At 40.3% G+C, this 22624-nt stretch overlaps 1 protein-coding gene across 1 annotated transcript; it reads left to right on the top strand.

The window, feature by feature from the left end:
• Positions 1-66: 66 nt before the first annotated feature.
• UBR7 (ubiquitin protein ligase E3 component n-recognin 7) lies at positions 67-20738 on the top strand. Its single transcript, XM_074956148.1, has 11 exons — positions 67-299; positions 2748-2881; positions 3981-4041; positions 4176-4271; positions 7792-7845; positions 9242-9347; positions 11588-11775; positions 12475-12606; positions 13003-13165; positions 17840-17901; positions 19210-20738. Exons 1-11 carry the CDS (start codon positions 135-137, stop codon positions 19300-19302), a joined length of 1254 nt encoding a protein of 417 aa, XP_074812249.1. The 5' UTR covers positions 67-134; the 3' UTR covers positions 19303-20738.
• The last annotated feature ends 1886 nt before the right edge of the window (positions 20739-22624 follow it).

Genomic DNA, 22624 nt, shown 5'->3' on the forward strand with positions numbered 1-22624 from the left:
CGCGCTGAACCCTTGTTTTGCGGTCTTCCGTGTCACGTGGTGTCTTGGCAGTTCCGCTTCCGTTGTGGCGGCGCCCCCCAGCGTTGGGTCTCGTTTCCCGCCTTGTGCCGTATCTGCCTCGGTCGGATCCCGCGATGGAGGCTGCGGCCGGGGGCGCTGAGCCCGCTGGCGGCTGCGCGGGGGCCCCGGAGGAGCCCGTGGTCTCGCTGGCTGACGTGCTGGCGGAGAACGAGGAGCTGGAGAAGGAGGCGCGGGCGGTGCTGGGTGGGAGCGATCACGAGCGCTGCAGCTACTCCCAGGTGAGGGGGCGGGGCCGGGCGGGCGTCCGACCGAGAGGCTCGGGCCGGGAGGCAGCGGAGGGGTGGGAGCCTCCTGCAGGCGGAGAAGAAACGGCGGGGGACGGGCTCGGGGCTGAGGCAGCTGTACGGGGAGCGGCTCCCCGGGGCGGGGCAGGTGTGGGGCGATGGGCGGGGGGCGAGGGAACAAGCGGGGTGTGTGTGGTGAGGCTGTTGCGGTGCGGGGTTAGTCTTTGATTTTCTTCAAGAGTCCCTAGGTGGGGTCCTTATTGAGCCAGAGCCCAAGTGCCACTGGGGGCCGGGGGATGGTGCTTGGCCTCCCCCTGTGCCTTGCACTCGGTGGCAAGCTCAGTGGCAAGGCTGGACTGCGGAGATGGTGCCTCTGGGGCAGAGGGTGAGGTCCAACATCCTTGTATTTTGAGAGACCCTGTCTTTGATAGGGTGTCTTTCTGTGCTCTTTCTCTCTCCCACACATGGTTTGCAGGCTGATAGTGGGGCCACACAACAGCACAATTCAAGAGTTTACCCCATCAGACAAAATGCAGTCATTGGCCGGCAAATGTTATGTGGTGGTCATTGGTGGGAGACAAAGTTGGGGTCTCTGCCTGCTCTGTGGGTAAATAGAGGACTTGGTGTCCAGAGCACTCTGCCTAGCTTTGAACTCACTTACCCCATAGTTTCCTCTCCAGCAAATTATCCTACTCCCTATTTCTTCAAGTACAGGGCTGAGGGCGCATGTCACATATTGCAAGAGCCTAGTCTTGGAAAAAAAATTTTCATTTCCAGGGCCCGGAAACATATATTTATATCTTCATGGCATTTATTTTAGTTTCAGAGTAACAGCCGTGTTAGTCTGTATTCGTAAAAAGAAAAAAGAAAAGGAGTACTTGTGGCACCTTAGAGACTAACCAGTTTATTTGAGCATGAGCTTTCGTGAGCTACAGCTCACTTCATCGGATGCATAGCATATCGTGGAAACTGCAGAAGACATTATATACACACAGAGACCATGAAACAAAACTTCCTCCCACCCCACTCTCCTGCTGGTAACAGCTTATCTAAAGTGATCATCAAGTAGGGCCATTTCCAGCACAAATCCAGGTTTTCTCACCCTTCCCCCCCCCCCACACACACATACAAACTCACTCTCCTGCTGGTAATAGCCCATCCCTCTTTGAAACCTCTCTTTATAATGCGCATGATAATCAAGGTGGGTCATTGGCAACGGGCTTTGTTTTTGCCAACTGTGCCCACATATCTATTCAGGGGACACCATCACAGGGCCTAACAACATCAGCCACACTATCAGAGGCTCGTTCACCTGCACATCCACCAATGTGATATATGCCATCATGTGCCAGCAATGCCCCTCTGCCATGTACATTGATCAAACTGGACAGTCTCTACGTAAAAGAATAAATGGACGCAAATCAGATGTTAAGAATTATAACATTCATAAACCAGTCGGAGAACACTTCAGTCTCTCTGGTCACGCAATCACAGACATGAGGGTCGCTATCTTAAAGCAAAAAAACTTCAAATCCAGACTCCAGCGAGAAACTGCTGAATTGGAATTCATTTGCAAATTGGATACTATTAATTTGGGCTTGAATAGAGACTGGGAGTGGCTAAGTCATTATGCAAGGTAGCCTATCTCCCCTTGTTTTTTTCCTACAAACCCCCCCCCCCCCCAAGACGTTCTGGTTAAACTTGGATTATTGCTGTGCACATTGTAAGATGAGCTATTGCCAGCAGGAGAGTGAGTTTGTGTGTGTGGTTTTTGGAGGGGGGTGGGGGTGTGTGAGAAAACCTGGATTAGTGCTGGAAATGACCCACCTTGATTATCATGCGCATTATAAAGAGAGGTTTCAAAGAGGGATGGGCTATTACCAGCAGGAGAGTGAGTTTGTATGTGTGGGGGGGGGGGGGGAAGGGTGAGAGAACCTGGATTTGTGCTGGAAATGGCCCTACTTGATGATCACTTTAGATAAGCTGTTACCAGCAGGAGAGTGGGGTGGGAGGAAGTTTTGTTTCATGGTCTCTGTGTGTATATAATGTCTTCTGCAGTTTCCACGATATGCTATGCATCCGATGAAGTGAGCTGTAGCTCACGAAAGCTCATGCTCAAATAAACTGGTTAGTCTCTAAGGTGCCACAAGTACTCCTTTTCTTTTTTCATTTATTTTAGTCTATCCCCTTTTAAAGAGCTATTCATAGGTCAGCATTTTGGACTACAAGAAGGCACTTGGCAACTTTGGGAATGTACTAACTAAATACCTTGTACTGTATGTTTGTTGCACCCAGTGCCAGCTTGCCCACCAAACACTAACTTGCTCCTAAATCCAGTTCTTCTGAAACAAACTGCATTTACTGCTACAACAGCAAGTTATCTTCCTTCAATTATTTCTGCATCTCTCTGCATTTCTATTGTCATTTATCTTGTCATTGTAGGGTGCTGTGAAAAGACAAGCCTTGTATGCCTGCAGTACTTGCACCCCCCCAGGAGAAGAACCAGCAGGAATCTGTTTAGCCTGCAGTTATGAATGTCATGGCACGCACAAGTTATTTGAACTGTATACAAAAAGGTAAAGCTTTTTCAGAGGAGGGAGATATTGGACTAATTTCTGAGACACTTTTTTTTTATTTGTCATATTGTGAAGAAGTAAAGCATCACACCAAAAAGTCGTCTGTGCCTATATGCTAAGTGCCCATCTTCTTAAAGAGGTGTTGATATGTGTGGAAAACATTTGCTGGTTGCAGAGGCAGAAATGGCATGGAAGAGGTTCACAGTACAGTTGGGTCCTTTCATTAAAGCAATTACTACGTGGGTTTGGGGGGAGTGGATTTCAGGAAAAAACAACATTGATCTTAAAAAAACCTATTTTCAAAGTACAGATTATGTTTCTCTGTTAAATTATAAAGTATTCTTGCTCACATGCTTTATAAGCACTTTTATTCATTGTAAAGAACTTTCTAAATATTAAGGCCTGCCACATCTATCTGAATCAAGTAAAATACGTAGTGTTCACAGTGCTAATCATTGGCATGCAGCCACCTCTGGGGTAGAATGTAATGGCTGTTCAACAAAACACAGCACTACTACCCAATAGTGTAGGTTAAATGAAGAAAAATATTTGAATATATTAGGTGAAGATTATCATCAGAATGTATTGAAACTGAATCTTTGGTAGGCAGATGTAATGCCCAAAGGAGAGTTTTCCCACCTAGAGCACCCCAACTAATATCCGTCTTAGTACAAACATTTCAGTGTGATCTTGAATGATCGTAAGTGGGAAGGAGTTCAGTTGGATATCTCATCCAAAAGACAGTATGTCCAGTAATACAGGCTCCCGTGACATCCAACTAACTTAGGCCCCAGTCTTGCAAACAATAAAACATGTGTTTGCCTTTATGCATGTGAGTAGTTACAGCAGCAACAATTAGATCTTCCATTGAGGTTTCCCAACCAAATACTGATGTAACTCAACACTGCTGAGCTGAGATCTGACAATCACAGCATGAGATGGAAAGGCTTCAGGACAGTCTAGCCAATTCTCACATATGTTTTTGTTTAAATAGCTTGTGAGAGCATGTCACGGCTCTAAATAAGGAGCACTTATAAGAATAAGACATTATTTTAAGACAGCATAAACAATCTGAACTATTATGTCTCTTTCTTTCCAGAAACTTCCGCTGTGACTGTGGAAACAGCAAATTCAAAAATTTGCAGTGCAAGCTATTTCCAGTAAGTTTATGTGGGTCATCTCTTAGGAGATTAGAATAGGACAAGAATTGTCTTCAGGTTATACAATCTCTCAAGAAAGTTCATGTTTTTTCACCAGGTTGTACATTAAAACATATACCCCATTTCCCTTCTAGGAAAAGGGAAAAGTGAATTCAGGCAATAAGTATAATCACAACTTCTACGGATTATACTGTGTTTGTAAAAGACCTTATCCTGATCCTGAAGATGAGGTAAGAAATGCACAATTAGTAATAATACTATGGATAAAGTGCACAGACTTTTTTTCTGCATAGAATGTTGATAAATGCAAAGTAATACACATTGGAAAACATAATCCCAACTATACATATAAAATGATGGGATCTAAATTAGCTGTTACCACTCAAGAAAGAGATCTTGGAGTCATTGTGGATAATTCTCTGATAACATCCACTCAAAAAAGCAAACAGGGTGTGGGAAATAATTGAGAAAGGGATAGATAAGACAGAAAATATCATATTGCCCCTGTATAAACCCATGGTACGCCCAGATCTTGAATACTGCGTGCAGATGTGGTTGCCCCATTTCAAAAACGATATATTGGAACTGGAAAAGGTTCAGAAAGGGGCAACAAAATTGTGAGTGGTATGAAACAGCTTCTGTATGAGAGGCGACTAATAAGACTGGGACTTTTCAGCTTGGAAAAGGGATGACTAAGGGGGGGGGGGGGATATGACTGGGGTCTATAAAATCATGACTGGTGTGAAGAAGGTAAATAAGGAAGTGTTATTTGCTCATAACACAAGAACTAGGGGTTACCAAATGAAATTAACAGGCAGAAGGTTTAAAACAAACAAAAGGAAGTATTTCTTCACACAACATACAGTCAACCTGTGGAACTTTTTACCAAAGGATGTTGTGAAGGTCACGACTATAACAGGGTTCAAAAATGAATTAGATAAGTTCATGGAGGATAGGTCCATCAATGGCTATTATCCAGAATGGGCAGGGATGGTGTCACTAGCCTCTGTTTGTCAGGAGCTAGGAATGAGCAGTAGGGAATGGATCACTTGATGATTACCTGTTCTGTTCATTCCCTCTGGGGCACCTGGCATTGGCCACTGTCAGAAGACAGGATACTGGGCTAGATGGATCTTTGGTCTGACCCAGTATGGCTGTTCTCATGTAGAACGATGATCATCAAATTCGTCCATTCTGTGGAAGAATTCGATGATCTCCATCTTAATAGAGAGATCTTACCTGCGGTGTTACTTTTGTTAATCATTTTCCATAGTAGTCTGCATTTGCATAATGTTTAAGAGTACAAGTATGTTTTGCCTTAAGATAGACAAGGAAGACGGGCAATAAATTAATGCTGTTTCTCCATTCAAAAACTTAAATGAAGGGCCAGCCCCCCATCAACAGATAAAATCATGCTTCATTTTACCCCTACATCCTGATAAATTAATGCTGGGCAGTTCCCACAATAAAGCGAGTCAGCTTGTGTGATAATCTTGGATTTCCAATTATTTTCTTATCATAATGTCTCAACTCCTGTATTTGTTCACCTGAAAATTCAAAATAATAATAACCCCCCCCCCTCAGATTATTAAATAACAAAGCACATTCTCTAAGAAATTAATGATAAAAAACATATTCCTTATCAAAGTTCCCAGCACTAGTACATTATGAAGCCATCATATCTGAATTAAAATTCACCACTTTACTTGACTGGCACATAATATTTCAGGGGTTTTTTTTCTCTTCAAAATATTGGATTATAGCTAGTCTGTCTCTCACCTCTTCAATGGATAAGGAAAGTTAGAATGTGTTTATAGTATTTTGCTAAATATTTTGTATTTTTGAATAGTATAAAATATTACTAAAATATACTGTATAAGAAATAGTGAATTCTTGTCACAGAGGGCATTTTGGGAATAGGCAATACCAAAATAGCAAATGCAGAAAAACAAACATCTGGTTTCTTGTTAGACCCATATGAATGTATAAATTAATATGACAAACACTATAATTTTGAAGTACAGTACAACATCAACTCTGCCAAGTTTTGGGGCATTTAGCACTTTATTATGAAAGACTATTTAAAAACAACAATGCTTTAATAATAAACCAAATTGTCTTGTATTATGCTTGACAGAATTCTAAAGTTGAATTAGCAGGTCTAGCTCTCCTACTGCAAACCTGATGAGACTCCTAACATAAATACCTCTTCCTGCTTCTGATGTGTCCATTATTTATACACTTCCAGTTATGAGAAAGGGGTCGTAAGTGCACTGCAGTGAAGAGATGATTTTTGTCTGTCTTTTTTGGTGTGAGTGTATGACCAGTTGTTATCCCCGGGGTGAAGCCTGGAAGCCATTGGAACTACTGTGCTCTCATACCATTCAGCTGGGTTGGCCTCCCACACTGCTCTGCTGGTGATGCCCAACCAGACCCTCCAGGCCCTGTTATCACCCAACAGGACAGTAGGTAGCGCGCCACATCCGCCTGTCACCTGAGTGCTTTACCTGAGCCGCTCATGGACTGACAATGAAGGCACCAGCCAATTTCCCAGCTCCCCAGCCTTGCACCCCTACTAGAGTATAAACCCAGAATTATACCATCTTGCAGTGTACAGGGTTCTGTATAGTGCAAGCTCATTAAATTAGTCTGCTTCCCCCTCGATGTGGAGAAGATATGCAACAGCCCATGCTTACAGAGCCAAGCTTCTGACACTTCACTTAAAAACACACTGGTTAAGATAAAACAAGTTTAGTAACTACAGAAAGATAGATTTTAAGTGATTATAAGTGATAGCAAACAGATCAAAGCAGATTACCTAGGAAATTAAAATCGCAATCTGTCTCACACAAACTAGATAGGATTTGAATCAGCAATATCTCACCCTGACTGATGATACAAGCAGATTTTAGCTTCCTTACACATGCAGGGCTTTTTTCTTTCCCACCTGGGACCCTGTTCCTCAGTTCAGTCTTTGTTCTTCCAGTGTTTCCAGGTGTTGTCTTGTAGGGGAGTGATTCCTAGTCATGAGGTCACTTCCCTCTTATATAGTTTTTCCATATGGCAGGAAACTCTTTGTTCCAAATCAGGTTTCCAGCCCAGTTCGTAGAAAAGTACTGGTACCAAAATGGAGTTCAGTATCATGTGATTTGGTCACAAGCCCTTGCATGTTCCCACTGAGTCATGGCAGCCATTGCCCATAGCTCACTGAAGAGTCCAGAGGTGAGGTTAAGCTCTTCCATTGTCTTTGTTGATGGACTGTTAGCACTGTGTAGCTTCTTCATTGTTGTACCTGAAAGGCTAGTTGTGGGTGTTTCCAACGTCATATCTTTGTTACACATACATAGCAAAACTTCATAACTTCACATACAATCCAATGAGATATTAATGTTTAGCAGATCAAGACGTTTAGAATGATACTTCACAAGGCATACTTTGTACAAAACATAGCATAATTACATCACAGTGGTAAATTTGGAGTGCAGAATGTCACAGAGAGCATATCTGGCAACAATGGAAAAATAATCTTGTTAGACAATTGGGAATCTCTAGTCGCCAGAATATAACAAATTACAAGTGCTTCAAAACTTTGGCTGGTGAGGCTGTAAGTATTTATCATGGTTATGCGATTTAAGTGTCTCACTGTGGAAAGTGATTCACTTGTATATTCTTCAGAATACATGGCACTTAAAGTCCTGAGAGAAACTTTGAAGGTTGATATTATTGCTAATAATATAACCATTCTTCTAGATCCCAGATGAAATGATCCAGTGCATAGTTTGTGAAGACTGGTTCCATGGAAGGGTAAGGATATGTATTTAACAAAATTGTCATCTTGTCTGGAAATAGGCTAAAATTAGTGTTTTCCTTATGGCAAATCTTACTTGGAAAGATAGATAGGGATCTTTTGAGAACCAGGGCAAGAGTTTTCAGATTAGCTCTTTTCAGGCTGTATGAAAAAACCTAAATCTTTATTCTTGCATGCTGGCAGTCCTCATGATGAACTAGTACCCAAAATGGAGAGGACCTCTACTTTATTCAAGGTTGCTCCTAATGTATAAACTAGTCCTAATAAGTGACAATAGATATCTAAAACTTTGTTTTATGGAAGACTGTTCTGAATGATAGTGTTTCATTGGAATTGGAGAAGGTTATTGAGCACACCATTATCAACTGTGATCATGATCTGTGGTGAATAGCAGCTCATTTAATGGGACATTAACTTACAGCCATATTTATTTTGGGTAGGAGGGAACAAGCTGCACACTCAGTGCCTGATTAGGAACTTTAGGGAAGATTTTTTTCAAGGCAAATGGCCAAGGCACCCAATTACCACTGAAAGTAAATGGGAGTTGGGTGCCTGGGTCACATTGTTGCCTTTGAAAATCACCTGCTTTATGCAGGGTTAGGGGTTCAGCTTATCATGTTGGGAAGGGTAGATGGTGAAATTCAAAACCAGACTGAAGCAAGTAGAATGGTTGAAGTCCTGGAACAAAGACATGAAATAGGAATATTGTTGGTATAGTATACCTTGCATTAATTATAGACGCTCTGATTCAGATAAATCATAGCATTTTTTTCCTAAATGTTTGTATTAGATATTAAGTATTTTTGATGAGTATTCTAGCTGTAACTATAAAAATTTGTCAAAAGAAAATGGAGGTAATTTTATTCATCTTGATGTTTCTCACCAGTTTGTTTGAAGACAGTTTAGATTTTGTATCTAACTCTTTTCACATTGCTTCCATACTGAAGCTGAAGAAGGATACAATGTTTTATAAACCTCGTTCAGCATTTAGAGAATCTCAGATTACCAAATAAGAGGGCTACTTAAAACTGCAGTGTGTGGTAGCTGTCCTTTTAGGATAGTCAAGATTTGAAAGTATCCATAAGGATTCCCGCTGTCTTGGCTGATGGAGTCCAGACTTCTCGGGGGATTGACATGTGAAGAGAGGCTAATAATATGGATACATTCCTTAAATTTGATTGGTCCTCTCTCATCCTCTAGCAGTACGGATGCTGGGTATGGAGGACAAACTGGGGATAATATACTGATAATGGGAATACTGAAAACATGAGGGAGGAGGTGGGCATGATGCTTGTTTTTCTGCCACTAAACCTAGAGCAAAAAATACTCTGCAGAATCTATTAATTTGCAACTAATATGTCTCTGTCATCTGTTCCTATTTCTTCTTGACAGCACCTTGGTGCAGTTCCCCCTGAGAGCGGGGACTTCCATGAGATGGTGTGCCAGGCCTGCATGAATTGCTGTGCTTTTCTTTGGGCGTATACTTCACAGTTAGCAGGTAAAATTAGGAGAGCTGTACTAATATTTCCATTCTATAAACCTCCCAAACATAGCTGACTTAACTCACATAAGCCTATCAAGTGGAAGACAGATATTTGCTGATAAGGCTGAAGAAATTGTGTTACTACTTAGACAAAAACCTCAGGCAATAAAGTAGCTTATGTGGCAACTTTAGGTTTTTTGCTTTATAAAAAAAGGAAGGCCTAATTCTTAAGTTTTATGAAATCTTATTTTTTTTTAGTTTTGAAAGTAGTTTATAAGTGTATTTTCTCAGCATAGGTGTTTATGGCAAATATTGCAAAAAGACTTGATTCTTGCCCCCCGGTGTTTACGTTCTAGGCTAAATCAAAATTACTGAAAAGATATTACAACGCTGGGCGTAGGTATAGGGAAACAGAGGTTGGGGGAGAGATGATGTTGGAGTAACTTTGAATGGACCCTGAAGGGTGATTCTGCATTGAATGGATATGGAGAGTTCCCCTTTGTTCTGTTTGGGATGTGGTCTCTCCTAGGGAAAACAACTCTCCAGTTGTCTAATCAAAATAAATACAGTAGTCCTAGTGTTCTTTGCTGCACATTCTTCTCTTCAGGAGTAGAAGTAATGTAGGAGCTAGAAAGAAAGGGAATCATCTTCCCTTTGGGCACGACAGGGAATGGATCACTTGACGATTACCTGTTTGTTCATTTCCTCTAGGGCATCCAGCATTGGCCACTGTCGGAAGACAGGATACTGGGCTAGATGGACCTTTGGTCTGACCCAGTTTGGCTGTTCTTATGTTAAATTGCTTTGCTCCACAGCAGGTGGCTGGCTGAAGGTGCTCACTTCCAAATGGTTGATTATATCAAGTGCTGATTATGACCTGTCAGGTCATAAAAAGTTGGCTACCTCAGGATTTGTCTAAGGGGTTGATGTCCAAGGATTTCATACATGGAATCATCTTGTAGTATAAATACATGACAGTGCTTTTTCTTAGAATAGGTATGGCATGGAGCATACACTTGATTACATGTCAAAGAAGTAAACCCATTATATACGGGGAACCAAATAGCATAGTTATATAATATGCTCTAGCATTGTAGTGCTCTTGGTGCTGAGAGTGCTTAACTAAATCATGAAGGAAGCTAGTGGAGGTGTGTCCATTTTTATATCCCCCTAGGATTGCTTTGAAAAGAGATGAGAGGCTTTTCCCTGGTAAAATAACTAAGAGATAAAGAGCAAACTCTGTAGCACATGGTCTCAGTGAAATGTTTGATCGCTTTGATTAATATTCACTCACTCTAGAAAATTATGTTGGCAATTTCACTGACTGAGGGAGAAGCAGTGCTCTTAAGGAGCAGCAGTCATGTCTTTCATGCTTCAGAATTTGAGAGCATCTGCAACAGTGTGTTCCAGGTCTTGAGAGTGATGTGCTTATGTATGTTTGCTTAATTTTATTTGTAATTGATTCATAATTACACTTTATAGATATATATGGAGAAATTATTTAAATCAGTCTGTTTTTTGAGAAACCTCTGTAAAATTGGGAGACTGTTTCATCATCCACACAGAATATTGTTCCTTTTGTTTGTCTTTAAGACCTCTGTAAACATTTTAAAAGTGTATTTTATACTAAACTAAACATTTTTCTTGGTTTCTTCCTTCTGTTTGTCTGAAAAAAATAAAGTTTCAAGGGTATATCAGGAATAAAATATACTAAAATAAAATCAGAGAAAGTACCTGGCTACCATCCAATCTCTTTCAAATACCAATGAATTTCAAGAACTCAGAGGAAGACTAGCATCCTAGGAGTGTTCAGCACTGTGAGAGATCATGGTATTCCCCCTCCCCCCTGTTTTCTCCATTATTTTCCAGTAAACTCTAGGCTTTCAGGATGAAAGAACAATGAAAGTTTTCTTTTCTGCTTTGGAAGTGGGAAGGCACAAAGGAGTTAAGCAGTTTAAATCGGTCTTTCAGTTAATAAAAATAAACTTACTGCGACTTGTTCTTTAACGCTGTTTTTGCAGTAGGAGGCGCGAGGGGTATGAGGAAGCTGTGATAAAAGATTAAGCAGTTTTATTATTGTTTAATGAGAACATGATGTCCCCAGATAGCTCTAGAATATATCCTTGTTTTTATTGAAGTGTACATTGCAGTTTGAGCACTTGTATGACAAAAGAAATCAAAAGTATCAAAAGAAATTCTGAAACTGATTTCTTTGTCCAGCAAGCTTATGTTAGTTATGGATATACATTTTCTAGTTCCTACTGTGACCAAAGTGACCTCACTTGAAGATGAAAGGATTGTGCTGAATGTCAAGGAAACTGAAGAACAGAACAGAGAAATCAAAAAGGAAAGTGGAGGAGATCACCAAGGGAAGATCAAGGAGGAAGAGCAAGTTGAACAGTATAATGAGCCATCTACTAGTTCTGGGTCGAAATGTCCAGAGGTAAACTGCACATTTTTCTTATGGTCTTATGTTCCCGCTCTGCTTAGTGTGGGCAAAGCTCCTCTTTTGGTTCTGTGAATGGGAAACATATATTCCATGCTCCCTTTCAATACTTCATCTACTTAAATATTACTCAAAGTTTATGTAATTGTCCTAGCACAGCTTCCCCTGCAGTGGACATGCCAGTAAATACTGCTGTGAAAGGTTAATGCATCAGTTGATCAGCCAGTAGACCAGGGCATACAGGAATACAGTATGTTCAGCAAAGATCTTCCATTCCTCTTCTGATGTCACCCCCTTTGTTGCTTGATTAGCCTGAGATCACATCTAAATTTGTTTGCTAATGTGGAAGTACCACCCACTGTAACTGTGCCATCAGGCTAGCCCAGATCTAATTTCTGAGCCCTTTATAGCTTTTGCATTGAATCTGATGTTGATTTGTAAGAAGGATAATCAATTAATTTAGAGTATGAATGCCTTTAGCAGTTTTAGTTGATTCTCCTGGGTATACAGCAGTGTCCTAATTCGAACTTTACTCTGAACACCACATTAGGAGCTTAAAAAAAGGGGGGGGGGAAAGAGAGATCAAGGCAGGACAGTATTGTAGCTAAGAAAAGGACAAACTGGAAAAAACCTGAATTAAACCCCTTTGAGATAAAAAAGAAGTGAAAAATACTGACTTGTTTCATTTTAATTCAGACAGTTACAAAGAGCGATGAACCGGTCTGTAAGCTGCGAGAACTCCAGACCAAACAGTCTCTGAAGAAGGATGCTGCTACCTTTTGGCCATCTAACTGGCGGAGTAAATTGTGCACATGCAAAGACTGTTTAGTATGTATACATTTTGTTTTCTAGGCTAACATTTATATTAGTTCCTTGAAGACTCTACTGAGAGAAGTCGAATAATACAGTTTGTAAAACTTCCTTGTTCTGAATGTAAATATCTACTGGAAAACATTCCACTAACCTAAGGAAACAAGTGTGGATCTTATCTGATGACTTTCTCATCTTCAGAATTAATTGTATATAATAGCCTGTGAACATTTTGTATTTATTTACCTACTGTCTAAAGTAAGCACAGTTCTGGAAGCATTCACAAGAAATGGCTGAAATACTTGCTGATATAAAACAATGTGGTAAATGTTATTTCTTTGCGAGAGGGCTTGAAAGGTTGGCAGATGGTCCGTAAAGTTTAAGCTGGAAAATAACTTTTACTTTACTCTTCAGAAAATGTATTCAGAACTGGATGTCCAATTCCTGATTGATGAATGTGACACTGTCTTGGCCTATGAGAATAAAGGTACAAGTGACCAGGAAACAGACAGAAGAGATCCTTTAATGGACACGCTTAATAGCATGAACAGAGTCCAGCAAGTAGAACTCATCTGTGGTAAATATAACTTCATTTTGGGAATGCAGCATAGCATTTTAAATACATATCTTACCTAAAGGAGCTATTTAATAGACTTTCTACTTAAATAGCAACCGTGTCTTTAAAAAGCAACTTATAAGAGACTGTTTAACTAGCCTCCAGACAAATTTCTGTAGGAAACCTTGAATGTTTTTGTCTCCAGCCTGTTGTTTACTATTTACATTAAGGAAGTAGATTTTCTGGAAACTTGTTTTCTAATTCAGCAGGTCGTCAGTGTTCTGGCAGTGGTAATTCCTTCTCGAAAGTTGACATGTTAGTATTAGCTAGCTTTGTTTTCTGTGTTCATACATTATGTATATAGCATCAACAGTGCAAATACAATTTCCCTGCCCTGCACAGCTGTCATTAGAAGTAGATAATAGGCAGGGAAGGGTAAACGTGAAAAGCATGGGACTGAACGAGGAAGTCAAGCACTCGCTTAATTTTACTGTTTAGTTAGCTTCTTATATGCATTATTTGCGGGGTGGGGGAATCGTCAGCTTCAGGGCAGGTGGAATTTCCTGACAGTGTTCTGTGGAGTATACCCAAACTCTGGTCCAGTGTCTGTAGACATGAAGATGGAGGTACTTGAAAAAATGGTGCAACAGTCCCTCAACAAGAGGCTGCACTATATCTGACATGTTTGAGCATTTCTGGGCCAAAAAGCCAGAGTCCTGAGTCATAAATTAGGGCTCCTACATGGAAGACTTTGTCAATTGTATCAACTCATGCTCTTACCACTTTTCTGAAGAACACAGTGTGCCAGTGTGACTGTATTGTGCCTCAGAGTAGAATCTGTTCTGCTCCAGTGAACTTAAGCTAATAAACCCTCGAGGGTTTGAACAAATGAAGCTCACTTCACATATAAAGAACAGCTAATACTGATGTATTAATTTATTCATAGGGCTTGATTCTTAGGTTTGTTTTGTCCTTAAAATGCCCATTTAAGCTGGTTGCTCTAGGCACAGGGGAATTCCCTTATATAGAAAGTATGTGTCAGTGATGTTAGGCGTAGGGGTGTTGTCAGAGTATGTGTTCATGCTTGGTTGCTCCTAAAAATCAGTGGTTTAGGTTTAAAATTTACAAGAACAGAACAAATTGCTTGATTCTTGCTCAGTTAATTCTCATTCAGAAAGGTACAGATTGCTATATGTAACTTGCTGTGGGGAGGTGTATTGTGAATCTGGTAAGGAAACAGTGGGCTGAGCTGAAGACTTGCCAAGTCCTAGAAATGGAATCTGTATCCTATGTTCTCTGATCCATCTCATTTAGTGTTGATAGTACTTTGCTTTCCTCACAGCCAGCTCATCTGCCCAGGCAAATGAGGTACAGCCTAACCAAGAATTCCTAAAAGTTGCAAGATTTTCCATAGTCTTTGTTATTGAATTGATAAATATAGATTTACAGTTAAGCATAGATATTAAGTTCACAAATCCACAAGAAGTGTTTGTGATTTGATTTAAATCTGACACAACTCACTGTCCAGTAGTGAAATGCAATGCCAAAAAGTTAGAATAATGTAGTGCTGCATGAGGCTCAAATCTTGGTAAAGCTAATATTGCCTCAAGGAGCTGCCTTGATACCATGGCAAGTTACCACACCAAGTCGTCAGTTTATAAAGGTGTTGCTATGGTAACCACTGTTCGAGGCCATGGCAGGATTGTAGCAGATAAGGCCAGTTCTGAACTTGGTGATGTGTGTTTTGAATTTGAGATTTTAAAATTTTCAGTAATGGCTTCTGTAGAAAATGACATTTGTGTGTGACCTGAGAGAGAGGATTTTCATTAAGATCTCAAGAAGAGATATGTTCAGTCATTAAGGAAGGCGGAATAACACCAGCCCTGGAGGTCTTGAAGAAAGATGGGAAAAGAACGCGGCAATTTCAGACATCTTGGTACAAAGTCCATAAATGGCTAACAGGCAGTGCTATGAGTAACAGATTATGTTGTTGGCCCTGTTTGCTTCTTTCAACTAAAAAAAACATGTGTGCTAATGAAGGTTACTGTGACTGGAAAAATCTGTCACGAAGCACATCTATACACAGCTCATCACAAGAGCACATAAAAAATGAAGTTTCCTTGAAACGCTTAGAGCAGGCAAGCACTCCTATAGATGTGTTGCTTAGTGAGCAAAGGCACCTTGCTGTCTTAGAGCACAACAAGAAAGTCAGGAAGAACAGAGATTTTGAAGTGACTAATTGATATTTCAGTTTTCTCTCTTCAGGAACTTGCATTCCATTGCAATTGTGTGATGGAACAATCTCTCAATCGGGGTAATTAGAGGGAACTTTTTGGTTTTTTGTCATGACAAGAGATTGAATGTTTATTGGCAGAAAAATGCATCCATTTTTCTGACTTATTAAAGACCATTCAAAACGAATTGATCGAATGTGTGGCTAAAGAAATAATATCCCACATTGACAGTGAGATAGAGTGCAGCTTTTTTGCTTGCGAGGTAGATGAAACAACTGACATTTCTCACTTAAGCCAGCTTTCACTTGTGTTACGCTACGTGGACAAGAATGGGCAAACACAGGAGCGGTTCATGGGTTTTAAAAATGGCGGTGCAGATCGAACCGCAGTTGCTTTGAAGCAGGTTGTGGATTCAGTATTGTTAAAATACAACTACAAAAGAAAACTTGTCTCATTCATATGATGGCGCTGTAGTGATTACTGGTGAGCTGGGAGGTCTGCAAGCCCTAATTAAAAAAGAGCTCCACAAGCTCTGTTTGTGCATTGTTTTGCCCACAAATTAGATGTAGTTCTCCAGCAAGGGGTGCAGTGTATTAAAGAAACCCGTGGCTTTTTTGCAACCTTGGAAGGCTTCTCCACATTTTTTTACACGCTTGAGCAAACGCAGTGACCTGCTAGATCAAATTGTGGGCCAAAGGATACCTTCCCTCTGTGCAGTTCGATGGACATCCAACAGCAGAGTCCTACATGCCATTGTCTCAGAAAGAGAGAAACTTTGCAAAGTATTTCAGGAGATTGTCAATGCCAGTGGTTGGGATGGAGAATCTTGGCGACAAGCCATAGGCTACCTTACAAAACTAAACAACTTCCCGTTTCTTTTCTTGGCATACTCCTACCGTAACACCTTCAGCATCACTGACATTCTTGATGATGTTCTTCAGAAAAAGGCTGTTGATGTAGATTACTGCAATTTGCAGGTTCAGTTATCACAAGGATTGGTGATCTGCATAAAGAGGAGGAGTTCAAAGGTGTGTTTAATTCTGCAGCCACTACCCTCACTGCCTTACCTTCACCTTCAAAAAAGCATAGGCTGGATTTGGAAGATGGATCCTCTGAAGATGGTCAGAAAATGTATTTACAACTATACAGTGATATCATTGATAACATCATTCTGCAGCTGTCTCTCAGGTTTGTAGACATAAAGGCCCTCCATCTCATTAAGCTATCAGATGCATCAAGATTTCCAGCTTTCAGGAAACAGTTCCCCACAGATGCTTTTACCTCACTCTCCAATTCTTATGGCAGCTACTTTGATTTAGATCGTCTCAAGAATGAGTATGGTGTTATCTTCAAAGATGAGCAGTTTCAAAATCGTTCTGTTAGCGACGTGCTGTGCTTAATCAGTGAAACTGGGCTCTGTGAGGTGCTTAAGGAAGTGTACCGCTTTTTTTGCTTAGTTGCCACTATACCAGCAACAGTGTGTGTGAAAAGCAGCTTTTCTTGCCTTAAACGCATCAAGACATACTTGAGCACAATGGATCAGGGTTGTCTCAGTGCACTGGCCACAATATCCATTGAAAAAGAACTGTTGTCTTTCCTGGAGAAACAACCGACCTGGTACGATGATGTTATTGCACGCTTTGCTTCAAAAGAAAGCCTGATTGATTTTCACTATATGAATAAGGTAAGCTTACGTCATTTAATGGATGTATAACTGTCAGTTTCTTGCTATGATATGAAATTTTTTGAATGAGTTTTTGATATTGTATTTTTATAGCAAATAGTCCACTAAATAATATGTGATTGTCAGGTTCTGATTTGCCAAGTGATTATAAAACCTTTTTTTAAAGCAGTTTTCTAAGTTGTGTTATTTAAAGTGCTAATGTTGCCTTTTTTTTTTAGTTGATGTGATTATATTATAGTTACATAGTGACTGCAGGGTATCTGAATGCATGAAAATGCTCATAGCAGAGATATAAGATTAGCTGAACAATGTCAAGTTATGCTTAGGACTTTAATATAAGCCAGCATTTAAATTAATATGAAAATGTCCTAACGGTCTCTTGTTTATTTGGAATTACTTTTTTCTTTCTCTGCAAACCGATTAATTGAGAATGATCTTTTCTGTGTATTTAATCTTCTTATAGCTATTACTATTCAGTGGGTGGGGGTGGATATAACTTTTGTGATTTGTGCTTCTCCTGTCAAAGTCACAAGCCACCATTGCTCACAGCTCTAACAGTTAGCAACTTGTGCTCAAAGTATGTTATTGAGTAGGAGGATACACAGAATTAAGAACCACCTTAGGATAAACCCTTCCTGCAGCTCTTCATTAATTTATAATCCAAACTTGAAATCCATTTACTGAGGCAAGTCTAGTCAGTTACTAGTTATCAAGAGGAGATAGCAAACAATCATTGAAGCAGACAATTGAGGGTTTTTTCCATTTTTTTTCTTCCAGAATACAACGACCTAAAGACAGAACTGACTGACTACCTCAGGAGATTTGCAGATGAAGGAACAGTAAGCTATAACTAAACTGTGTTTTCTAAAAAATACGTATTTTATGACAGGTTAAAATTTCTATAGTTTTTTTGAGGGGGCACGGGTGAAAATAGAATGAAGTAGAAACGTCACCTCCATTTTTGACTAAGCGTTGAGAGAATGCATGTGCTGTAAGTAAAGGAAAGGTTGAGAGACTGCTTGGGCTCTTTGTAATTGTGCACATAATGTCTGTTTATCTTAGGCTCTTCTGTTCTGTAACAACCCATTATCAGCATATTAAAGTACTGATGAGTGCAGTTTATAAACAAAATAAATGAGTTGAATTTTTAATCTGATATTTTTCCACATAAACATCTTAAGTCTGTTGTGTGTCCTTTGTCAGCCTCACTTTAACATTTCTTAAAAGAGCAAGAACAGGTGTTGCTACCACACTTGCTCTATTCAGTCATACTTTATCCAAGGCCTTCACATCCCATTGTCAGTCCGCGCTAGAATTTACACCTTAAACTTTTTTTACCTTCAAAGCCATGAGTTTTTTTCCCCAGACTACCTCAGCTTAGACATTTTGGTTCTGTTCCTAGCTTGGCTGAAATACGGACACTGTGTATGCAATTATGCAGTCTTCAGCCCACTATAGTCCTACTGTCATTTCATTTGTTTGTAGTGTTGCTGTAACAGTGTTGATCCCAGGATATTTGAGAGTAAAGGTGAGTGAGGGAATCTTTTATTGGACCTACTTCTGTTAACGAAAGAAACTTTCGAGCTTACTGTGTGTAAATGTGAAAGATTGTTTAACAGAAGTTGTTCCAATAAAAGCAATTACCTCACTCACCTTATTTCACTTTGTAATTAGAGTTCCTGATAGTTCATAAGAGCTGGACAAGCATTTTGTACTTTTCTAACATTTTACTTCCTTTCCCTTGGGGCTGCTTTTTTTGCCATGCAGGATGGGAGTTCACATGCTTTATTATGGAACTTATGCTTTTGCACTGGGCAGGTCAGGACCATTGTTTTTAACAAGTTGGATTTCTTGATACTGCTGGTGATGCAGTGTATGTTTTGTGTGTGTTGCAAATCTATCCTGAGAAACTTCTCTCTTAGATTGTCTTTTCCAGATATGTATTTTATTGTAGGTTTCAGAGTAGCAGCTGTGTTAGTCTGTATTTGCAAAAAGAAAAGGAGTACTTGTGGCACCTTAGAGACTAACCAATTTATTTGAGCATAAGCTTATGCTCAGATAAATTGGTTAGTCTCTAAGGTGCCACAAGTACTCCTTTTCTTTTATTGTACTAGTTTGTCACAACTTGGGTTTCATTTTATTCTCAGGTTGTTAAAAGAGAAGACATTCAGCAATTCTTTGAAGAATTTCAGTCACGCAAGAGAAGACGGACAAATAGGATGCAGTACTACTGCAGTTAGACTGAAAAGGCTTTGACTTTCATAAGGACAAATGGAAAAAACATCCTTCAGTAAATAGAAGTGGCACCTTTGCTAATATTTGACCTCTTTTCCTAAATCCTGCTTTCCAAGAGGTCTCCTCCAACTCTGCTCATTCGCTGTTCCATAAAATACTTCTTACTTTTGTAGCTTATACATATGTCATAACAAAGCAACGTATCATGCAGATTTCAGACAGCATCAATATACTTAAGTTGTCAAAAGTTGGTTTTGTTTCAGAGGGAGTGAATTGGTCCTTGTTAAAACAACTTTTGTGCCACTTTGTGTCCTTTTTAGGCTTTGACCTGTTTCACTTTAGTACCTGTAGCTATATACCATACTAAAGATGGGGGCAGATAGCCTTCTGTATCGGTGATAAATCTACATTGTAGTGTGGTATAGTGTTGCTTTGTTGGTCTGAATACTGCCATACTATCATTAGTTTACAATACAAAGGCAGAGGGTTCTCATTCACCTGGAATGTTTAACCAGACTGATGGGCATAATTCTCTAAACATTACGGTATGTTTAAATCCTTAGAGGAGAATCACAGCTTAAAAGTAGGGTCATTATGTGAACTTAAATTTCATTGTACTTGCACAGACTAACTCCTTTGTTGCTATGGAAGTGTATTTTCTGGGTCGGAGGAGATTAAGGAATCATGGACTGGTCTTCAAGCAACAGCCTATGGCATTGTTTTTTACTTTTTTAGAAAAACTTGGTTCATGTTTCATTGTACAGTAACATCTTAATAGAATGCTGTCACTTTTATCCTCTCACTAGAATGTAAATGGAATGCTAAATGTGGGATGATACTAATAGGTTACAAACTAAGCTTTTGGGGTTTTTAAAAACTGACCTACGTTAAGCTGGTCTAGTTTTTAAATGTTAGAGAAAGATTTTAAAATGTTAAGTTGACTTATTCCTATTTGTTGCCGTATAAACTTGTGACCTTTTTGGAACCACTCTGCTGGTTATTTGACATAAGACTCAATCTACAACTGAAGTCCTTAAAACAAAACTTAAATATCAGAATTTACATGTTAGTTTAAAGTGAGTTTCTTGAGAAAATTTTTACATTGGTTAATCTTAAACTCCCAGTTGATATGTATAGTACTTGAAGGGCTTGTATTTTCCCCAGAGTCTGCTTTTACATCAACCATATTGCTTTTTGTTTTTAAACTTGTCCTTTACTACTCTCCCCATTAATTTTGTTTGACTGCCTCACTTTGCAAAACCTAGTTTTGGCAGAAATAGATACTCAGTTAATTGGTTTGTTTTATGCAGATATGACAAGTTGCTTTTAAAACGACATTTCTGGGTACTGTATATGCTCTTTTTGTAGAAATTGTTACTGGAGTTAAATATGCAGTTCAACTCCAAAAATAATTCCGTAAAATTTAAATAAAATTACTGTTCAGACAATCTGCATGTCGTGGTTGCTTTTAAAATTACTGTTGTGCAGTTTAGGCTTTGTGCATCCAGTCTAAACAGTAAATCTTTCAACCCAGGAATAAGGCTGTGGGTGTGTATAGATTTAGCCAACTTCCTGTATACGGTCATGAGACTTCCACTGTAAAAAGAAACTAGAGACAAGGACAACAGGAAGGATGATAAACAGCTGATTGGAAAGTAACTAGGTACCTCATCCAATCCTACTCAAGGAGTCACTAAGCCCACAAGGTAACCGCATCAAGTAAGTGAACTTGGTTTTTAAATAGCAACTTCAAACTTTGCCCAAAGGTGATAATCGGCCAAAGCAAGCAAGTGCATCTTACTGAAATAAAAACTAGGGAAGAGACTCACATCTCCCAGAACAACAGTGCCTTTAACCAAGAGCTTTCTGTAATGGAAGTCTCTTTAAATGGTTAAGTAGCAAAACAAATCTGCAATACTTACAGAACAGATCTTAGCCTTTTTCCTTACAGATGAGATACTGGCTTCTAAGATGCCTGACTCACTTTAAGTAAAACTTTCCAGAGAATGGACTTCTTGTGAGATCTTGCACTAGTATTTGTTAGAACAATTGGCTGATCAACATGCACATTTGTCAGAGACTTTTGCCTTAGCGGGATCTGTAGGGTCAGCAATGGCATCCTCTTGGCTGCCACACTCATGCGTCGGTATATTTAGATACCACTGACGCTATGCCCTTTCAGTTCCTTCTTGTTGGCAACTCCCGACAGAGGGGGAGGAGGGCAGGTAATGGAACGGACATGAGCAACACATCTCAAAGAACAACAGTTACAAAAGGTAGGGAGCCTTTTTTTTCTTAGAGTGCTTGCTCATGTTGATTCCATTCTAGATGACTCTGACAGTATCCTTGGCGGTGGGCTCGGAGTTCAAAGTTTAGCGGCTTGTAGTACTGCCCTACTGAAGCCAGCATTGTTGCGGGCCTGCTGGGTAAGTGTTTAGTGGGACGTAGGTGGCTGCCCTACAGATGTCCTGGATAGGCACTTGGGCTAGAAAAGCTGCTGAAGAGGCCTGCACCCTGGGCAGGTGAGCGGTTACAATCGCCAGGGTGGTGTCCTGCTTTGAGCAGGGGGTTGGACTAGATGACCTCCTGAGGTCCCTTCCAATCCTGATATTCTATGATTCTACCTTCGACTGATCATAGCAGTGGCAAATGCAGGCTGTGATCAAAGAAGAAATTCTTTGAGTGGTCACTGGGTGACCTTTCATCCTGTCAGCCACTGTGCCGAACAATTGCGTCAACTTGCTTGGGCCTTACAATGTAGAAGGCCAACACCTTCCTAATATCTAGGGAATCTGGTGCTGTAGTGGCCCACAGGACCCCCCACTTCGAGCCTCTGGCTTCCTGCTCTTTTTCCTGTCCTGGCTCATATGAAACAGAGACCACCTTGGGCAGGAAAGCCAGGTGTGGACTCAACTGGACCTTGTCTTTGTAAAAGACCATATAGGGTGGTTCCAAGGTGAGCACCCTAATCTCAGAGAGCTGGCAGGCAGATGTTACTGTGACCAGGAATGCGACCTTCCAGGACAGGAAAAAGAGCAGGAAGCCAGAGGTTCGAAGTGGGGGGTCCTGTGGGCTACTACAGCACTAGATTCAGGTCCCAGGGAGGAATGGGGTCCTTGACATGCGGGTAGAGGTGCTCAAGACCCTTGAGGAACCTGACCATCATATCCTGGGCGAAAACCGACCTACCCTCGAGCAGTGGACAGAAAGCCAAGATAGTCACCAAGTGGACTTTGATAGATGAAAGGGACAGGCCTTGGAGCTTGAGATGCAGAAGGTAGTCCCAGATTAACTGCAGCGAGGCTTGCTCAGACTGAACGCCTTTAT

This window comes from Natator depressus, chromosome 6, assembly GCF_965152275.1.
Source record: "Natator depressus isolate rNatDep1 chromosome 6, rNatDep2.hap1, whole genome shotgun sequence".
In the NCBI taxonomy this organism is placed as follows: domain Eukaryota; kingdom Metazoa; phylum Chordata; order Testudines; family Cheloniidae; genus Natator; species Natator depressus.